This window comes from Elephantulus edwardii, unplaced genomic scaffold, assembly GCF_000299155.1.
Source record: "Elephantulus edwardii isolate Elephantulus edwardi_28Jun2011 unplaced genomic scaffold, EleEdw1.0 scaffold00016, whole genome shotgun sequence".
NCBI classification, from domain to species: domain Eukaryota; kingdom Metazoa; phylum Chordata; class Mammalia; order Macroscelidea; family Macroscelididae; genus Elephantulus; species Elephantulus edwardii.
The window spans coordinates 12051559-12059965 of NW_006399766.1; the positions used below are offsets into that span (position 1 = coordinate 12051559).

At 38.8% G+C, this 8407-nt stretch overlaps 1 protein-coding gene across 1 annotated transcript in view; it reads left to right on the plus strand.

The window, feature by feature from the left end:
- SLC25A14 (solute carrier family 25 (mitochondrial carrier, brain), member 14) overlaps positions 1-8407 on the plus strand; it is a 75145-nt gene that overhangs the window by 18864 nt on the left and 47874 nt on the right. Inside the window, exons 4-5 of the mRNA XM_006881868.1 lie at positions 1612-1706; positions 2938-3023. Coding sequence (XP_006881930.1) covers positions 1612-1706; positions 2938-3023 — 181 coding nt within the window. The remainder of the gene's footprint in view (positions 1-1611; positions 1707-2937; positions 3024-8407) is intronic.

Sequence of the window (8407 nt, forward strand, 5' to 3'; positions counted from 1 at the left end):
GATACAGTGACTCAGTATATTCTTTCCATCTTCTTTTAATACTTCCTGGATCATTTAACATTCTGCCGAAAGCATCCTTGATTATAGCAACTCGAGGACAACATCTTAGATACAATTTGTATTTTGTTGAGAATTTGTGCATCTAAGGTCATGAGTTGGAAGTAGGAGTGGCATCCACTTCCATAATAGCTTGCCTCCGGAAACCCTGTGAACCTCGAGAGAGGATGAACGGCACCCAAGCGTTGAGGACTCTCCTTCATAGGGTCACTATGAGTTGCCTGCGACTCGACAGCACTTAACAACAACAACAAGGTCATGAGAGATACTGGTCTGTTTTTTCTTTATTGCAATCTTTGTCTGGATTTGTTATTAGGGTTCCTGCTTCCGTTTTCTACATGATATAAGAATATAATTTCTCTTAAAATGTGTGTTAAAATTCACTAGTAAAATGATCTAGGCCTGGAGATTTCTCTTTAGGAGTGTTTTTTTTTTTTTCATATTGAAAATCAGTTTTATTTAAACATTTTCCAATACATTATAAAACAATTCTGTTACTGGTATATTGTCTTATTCTGTTTCATCTTTGTTGAATTTTGATTGGTTTTGAGAAATTCGCCCTAAGTTTTTATATTTATGAGCTTAAAATTATATTTCTTTACTCTTTTAATAACTGTAGTATTTTTTGTTATATATGATGTTGGTGACTTGTGTTTTCTTTCTTTAATCTTTGAATATTGCTAATGGGTTTACCAATTTAATGATTTTTAGGTTTCAGAGTCAACTTTTTCTTGTCTCTATTTTCTTTTTCAATTTTATTGATTTGTTCTCTTTATTATTTCCTTCTTTCTTTTTGTTTTGTTCCATTACTGATTTGAGACTTTCCTTCTTTTCTAATGTAAGCATTGCACACTATAAATTTTCCTCTCAGCACTGCTTTGGTTTCATCCCATACGTTTTAAAAACATTTCTATATATTACTCTGATTTTTTTACAAATTTTAAATACAATGTTTTTCACAAAAGAGTCTTCCCATTTCATTAACCCCACCCACCCATTGAATTAACACCCTACCACCACCCATCCTCACTCCTCTATTTCCACCCTTCCCCATCCCACACATTTTAATATATTGAAATTTTATTTTCACTTAAAAAAAAAACCCCAAATTTCTGTTATGTATTCTTGAGTCTGAACCAACTTATAGCTAAGCCTTCAGCAGGTTTTCAGAGGCTGTAAATCACATGGGAGGAGACTGCCCATCTTTCTCCCTTGGAGCAGCTGGTGGTCTTGAACCTCATGCTTTTGGGTTCGTAGCACAGCTCCTTACCACCAGAGTTCCTATGAATTGTTTAGAAATTTGAGATTTAATTTCTTGAGTGAGAACTTTGTTGTTTTTCTTACTGATTTCCACTTTAATAATTTTATGATTGACAAGCATATTCCATATGATTTCAGTTATTTTAGGTGTTTGGAGAAATGCTTATTCTGCTGTTGAGTAGAATGAGATGGATAGTAATGAGTGAAGCAGATAGTAGAGATGAGTAGATTGCCTAGATATGTATAATCTACAAGTGTATACTGAGTATAATTGACTTTTCTTTCTTTTGGCAGAATTGCTCCTGCTTTGCTAAGACAGGCATCATATGGTACCATTAAAATTGGCATTTACCAAAGCTTGAAACGATTATTTGTAGAACGCTTGGAAGGTCAGTATCGCCTCCTCTGTCTCTTTTGGAGTCATACTTAAGGGAGTTAATGAAGTCATGCTTATTTTCATTATGGATGTTTAAGGATGATTGACAGTCATTGCATACTTGTTGGTATACAGATTAAGAGGGACTTTCCTTCACATTTGTCCCCATTCTTGTCATTTAAGTGAAAAAAGTTCTGGCCATTTCATAGGGAACATAGAACAATCTTGTCCAGAAAAATGAATGCTGTTTTCATCAGCAAGATGTCTTTAATTATAGAAGATTCTCTAGCTGCTAATTTTTATAAGCTTTTCTCATTTTAGGGTCTTAGAGTCTAGACACTGATGTACATGTGACCATCTTACCCCAACTCTGCATACCATATGTCTATCTATTTGCTGGTTTGCATTTCCAGCCTGATGCTATGTTAAATGGTTCTTTTACCACAGACCTGAAGGACGGCTGAAGGGTTGGGGACAGCTAGAGAGCCTTTCTGTTAGTAATGTCCTTTGCCTCACTTTATTGTCCTAAATACACTTTTCCTAGAACCTCTTCTTTGAGGAGCCTGAAGGGTTCCCTGCCACCTCTTTCTAAATTAATTTGCTTTCACAGATGCTAAAACACTTATATTTACCTCGGTTCTATTTGTAGGTACTTCAGTACAAATTGAAGGAGTGATGAGGAGGAGTGGTGAAGATTACATTATTTCCCCTTTAGAACAATATGCTCTGTGGTTTCTTTGTTTTTTCTCTGAGGAGATTTCCTTCCAAATGACTACTTTTCCACAGTTAACTACAGAAGCCTTCTATAAATCAGTGGAAACCTGGATAGGTCTAAGTTTAATAGTAATATTTAGGCCATTTGATCTAATAGACATAAAAATTTATCTTTTGATGTTCAAGTTTCTGAGTCTTGAATTGATTGAGTCAATGTTTTCCTAGATAAAGTGACTTTTTAAAGAATATTTGGAATGTTTGAGGGGGAAAGATAAGATTCTCAATTTATGTGGGGCATCAGTAGTTACATAGGCATGTGTCCCAGGGATCTTTAGAAATGAAGAATTTTTTCAAGTTAATGATTTTTATTTTGCAATTTTTATATATTTCAATGCAGATTTGGGATGAAGAAATATTTGAGTTTCATCTCTCTGCCTGGGGGTCTTTCCTTCTCATACCTCAGTACATTATTCTCAGAAAATGGTACCTAACACAAACATACCTTTGGTTTTTTTCTTCACTTTTTACAGATGAAACTCTTCTAATTAATATGATCTGTGGGGTAGTGTCAGGAGTGATATCTTCCACTATAGCTAACCCCACCGATGTACTAAAGGTAAGATCTGGTAGTGGTGGGTGCACGTGTTGTGATGTGAAAAGGACATGTTTAATTTATAACCTCATTCTGTCATTTGGCAGCTGTAAAGCCTTGGCTATATCATTGAACTTCTAAAGATTTCTTTATTTATAAAGTGAAGATAATGCTGTACTTACCACCTAAGCTTGTTAAGGATTATACATAATTTATATAAACGTGTTGGGTAGAAGAAGGTAATGAGTAATAGCCAATCTATTATGCATCAGTCCAGCAGTCTTCACACTGTAGTGTGCAAGCTCCTCCAGATTCTCAAAAGATTTACCATGGGGCATGCAGTTTTTAAGGAGATCAGTTTTCAGGCCCCTCTCTTAACTTTGTACTATATTAAAACCTGGAAAACCTTTATAAAGTGGAAACCTGCCAGAAAAGCGCAACTCAGATATTTTCCACTAATAGATAGTTATAGGGAGCTCTGGTGGCCTAGTGGTAAGAAAACTGTGCTGCAGTCTGAAAGGCATGCAGTTCCAATCCACCAACTGTTCCGCAAGAGAAAAATAGGCAATCTCTTCCTATGCCATTTATTACCTCTGACAACCCACTGGAAGGTCAGCTATGAGTCAGTTCTCATTTAATAGCAAACAACAATAGAGAGTTCTAGAAAAGTAATAAAATTGCACTCTGTTAAAATTGGGAAACGTCCAAGACCTGGAACAATATCTAGTTCTTTCTATTCCAAGTTTCACTTTATTTACCAAAACTGTTCTGAAAATAGGTAGCTTATTCCCATGGGACAAAAGAAGACATGTCTCCTGCCCATTCCCAATCTTAATACGGTATATTGCCCTGTGATATGAAAACATGGAATGCCAAATAAAGGGATGATTTAGTTATCCAAGTACTGCTGCAACAGAGATACCAAGCAGAAATTTATTCTTTTATAGTTTGTTATTATTGTATACTGTAAAAGTTGGAATTTACTCATAGCTGACTCTCCAGTGGTTTTCCAGAGGCAATAAATCGCACAGAAAGAGATGGAGGAGATTGCCCATCTTTCTCCCACAGAGTAGCTGGTGGATTTGGACCTTGTACCTTTGCATTGGCAGCAAAATTCCTTACCACTAAGCCACCACAGCTCTCTCCTTTACAGTTTAGGAGGCTTTATGTTCCCATCAATTAGCGTGCCAGCTCGAGAGCATGCGCTCTCTCTCGCTCTCGCTCTCTCTCGTGTGCTCGCTCTCTCTTTCTTTCAGCATCTCATAGGTGAATTCTCATGGAGGCTTATTCTATTACTTCCATGTAATATAATTACATACATATATTTTTATGTGGACACAATTCAGACAAGAGGTAAGTAAAAATAATTATTTTAGGGAGAACCTCTCAGTAATTCATAGTGCTTTCATCTTTGCTTAATAGTAGTTTTGTGGAGATGTTCTGAATGCACAATAGCCAGAATAACAGGTCAGTGGTTCTTAATTTTAATCACAGGATTCCCAGAATTTACAAGTTCCTGTGGATAAAATTTTTATATTATCTCTTTCAAATTTTGTTAAATGATAGAATGAAACATTTATTTTAACAATATCTTTATCTTAACACATACAGTGGTAAATATATTTTTAGCTTTTCTTTTTGTTTTTTGAGACCCCTTTATTTTTGCCCAGTATTATTCTATACCCTGCTGAACTCCTATGACTGCCAGCTTCTGGAATTGCTTTGTTCCATAGAATGAAGTTATAACACATAACAGCCATTCAATTAATGGATTGCTATAGGCTGTTATTCCTCTATAGGAGGCTAAGTTTGAGTGCCATCAGCTCCTGAGCATGAAGGAAAGGTACCACATCAACTTATCCAGACCTCCCAGCTAATCACCTTCTCTTCTGTAAGATGTCTTAGCTACTTGCACAATTTTAAGTAACTTTGAACAATATCACTACCACTCTTGCAGCCAACCTACAAGCAAAACTTTAATCTGGAATCCCCTCAGGAGATGCTACCTTCATTTCCAAGGGAGAAGCTACCCTAATTTCCTTCATAAGAGCAGCCTCTAACAAAGATTTCCTTCTTGGATTTCCCAGGTCTGGGATCATCCTCTCTTCTCCCTGTCTTTTGCCTTTTTATTCAATGGCCCTGGGATTTCTGGAAAAACTTTTCTATTCTCCTCAGTTGTTTTATAAGATTGTGCATAAAACAGTTTGCACTAGGGAGAAGTTGGAGGATCTGAATTAAAAATCAGAACTGCGAGGGAGATGGAACTGAGGCTTCCAAGGGAATATAGGTCCTTTCATTTGAGAATCTTTGCCTTCACGGCTGCGGGACCATTCTAGGGGCAAAACAGGACAGTAGACTTTGGGACACAAGAGCTACAAACAGGGGAAAGACTTTCTCAGCTCTCTGTGACAGGGAGGGCTGACTTGACACCCCACCCCTACACACAAGCTGCTTGAGCTGGTGGCCCTGATCTCACATCACACCAGAGACAAATGAAGACATTAAGTTACAGGAGAAAAGGTGAGAGAGGTGGGGCTCTGTGCCCAGAGCAAGAATTCTTCATTGTTTGTGGGGAGACAGGACTGAGGCTTCCCTGGGGATATGGTGGTGGTGGTGGTGTTATGTGTTGTTGAGTCCCCTGTGAGTCATAGCAACCCTGTGTGCAACAGCTGAAGCCTACCCTGTCCTGAGTTCATCTTACTGATTCCTATGCACCTACCCCCATTGCCCCAGTTACTGTATCTATCTATCTCATCGGGAATCTTCATCTCCTCTGCTGTCTCTCTACTCTTCTGAGCATGATGTCTTTTACCAAGGAGTGTTCTCTTTTGGCCACGTGTCTGAAGTATGTGAGACAGAGCTTCAAAATCCTAGCCTCCAAGGAGAAACTTGGTTTCACACTCTCTAAGACAGACTTACAACTTGTTTTCTTGGTGGTCCATGGTATGTTGAAGACTCTTCTCCAGCACTGCAAGTCAAAGGTATCAATCCTTATGGCATCCTTAGTCATTGTCCAGATCTCTGAGATGTTGTGACATTATTTATTACTCCTTCCTCCCCTTTTCCATGGCTTTAATTTTGAACTCAGAAAATATGCCATCATCTTTCCAGCAGTACCAGTGTTTTCTGCTAGCATCTCAATTGCGAGTTGCAGTACTTAAGGATGCTATGGGCAGAATACTGAATGATCCAGTAAGCATTAAATGGTGGAAGGAGTATTTAGAGTCACTGTACCACTTCTTTTGATACAGAATTTCATGAAACAACATATGATCAAGAGGCAGTGGTGATGAAGGAGGAAGTACAGGCTGCTCTGAAGGACTTGGCAAAAAATAAGGCTTCTGAAATTGATGGAATACCAATTGACATGTTTCAACAAACAGATGCTTCCCTGGACATGTGTGTCAGGTTGTGCCAAGAAATGTGGAGAACAATTACCTGGCCAACTCACTGAAAGAGATCCATATTTATTCCCCTTCCAAAAAAAAGGTGCCCTGACAGAGTATGGAAATTATCCAGCAACATCACTAATATCACATGCATGCAAAATCCTGCTGAAGATTATTAAAAAATGATTGTTACATCGACAGAGAACTACCAGAAATACAAGCTGGGTTTAGATGAGGTAATGGCACAAGAGACATTATCACCAATGTCAGATGGATCTTGACAGAAAGCAAAGAGTGCCAGGGGAATGTCTATCTGTGTTTCATTGACTAGGCAAAGGCATTTGACTGTGTGGATCATAACAAATTGTGGCTAGTTTTGAGAAATCCCTGGGGATATGGGTCCCTCTATTTGGGGATCCTTGCCTCTGCAGCCTTGGGGCCATCCTAGGAACCAAACAGAACAGTAAACTTTGGGACACAGAATTACAAACAGGGGAAAGACTTTTTCAGCTCTCTGTGGGAGGGAGGGCTGACTTGAGACCCCCTGTACACAAGCTGCTTGAGCTGACAACCTTGATCTCTTATCTTGTGCCACTCCAGAGTCAAAGGAAGACATTAAGCTAGCTTCAGGAGAATAGGTGCGTGAGAAACTGCTCCAGTAGAGCACCACTCAGCCACTTCATACAAGAAAGAGTACAGTAGAGTTTGTGATGGGACTACAGTAAGTCAAGAATCCTGTGGAGCTGCAGTGCCGAACAGAGAGAACCTCAAGAACTTTAGGAAAGGCAAATTTTTCCAGAAAGGATTTTCAGTAGAGTGAGTGGCTCACTCCAGAGACTGAACGTTTTAACTTGGCAACTAAACAATAACATCATAAAGACAAGAGCCACCACCAACTTAACATAGACACAGTAGAAATGGCCCAACACTTATCAAGGAAAAACTTCACATAATGTCAAGAAAGCAGCAGGCAGCTTTAAACACTAAGCCATCTTTAAAAAAAAAAAGCCGAGAGTATTGCAGACCTCATGAATCAAGAAGGCAGATGATATATGTTGATACGGAGGCATTCAAACAGCTACAAATGAAGGCACAAATGATTTAAGAAATAATGGAAGCCACAAATAAAGATAATAGCCTAGAAGTAGTGAACCAGAAGAAATATATTGATGAGTTATATCATTAATATCACATGCAAGCAAGATTCTTCTGAAGATTATCCACAAACAACGGGAACAGCACGTCAGCAGAGAACTACCAGATTTGCAGGCTTGGTTTAGACCATGTCATGGTATTAGGAGTATTGTAGCTAATGTTAGATGGATTTTGGCTGAAAGCAAGGAGTACCAGAAGAATGTATATCTTTGCTTCATTGATTATACAAAGGCATTTGACTGTGTGTATCATAACAAACTATGGCTAACTCTGAGAAGAATAGGAATCCCAGAACACTTGATTGTGCTAATGGGAAACCAATACTTAGACCAGGAAGCAGTTGTCAGAACAGAGCAAGGAAACTGCATGGGTCAAAATTGGGAAGGGTGTACACCAGGGATGTATCCTTTCTCTATACCATTTCAGGCTTTATGCAGAACAGATTATCCAGGAGGCTGGGATTTATGAGGAGAAATGTGGCATCAGGATTGGAGGTAGACTCATCAACAATCTGCGTTATGTAGATGACACAACCCTGCTTGCTGAAACTGAGGAGGACCTGAAGTGCTTGCTGTGGAAGGTGAAGGACTGCAGTGTTCAGTATGGATTGAGGCTCAGTGTCAAGAAAACAAAAGATTTGTACCACTGGGCCAATTGGAAGCATCAGGATAGATGGTGAAGAGATTGAGATTGTTCACAGTTTTGGTTTGCTTGGCTCCACAGTCAACACTCTTGGAACCAGCAGCCAGGAAATTAAAAGACTTATTGGCATGGGAAAGTCTGTGAATAGAGACCTCTTTAAAGTACTGAAGTGCAACAATGCCAGTCTGGAAACTAAGGTGTGCCTGATACATGCTATGGTCT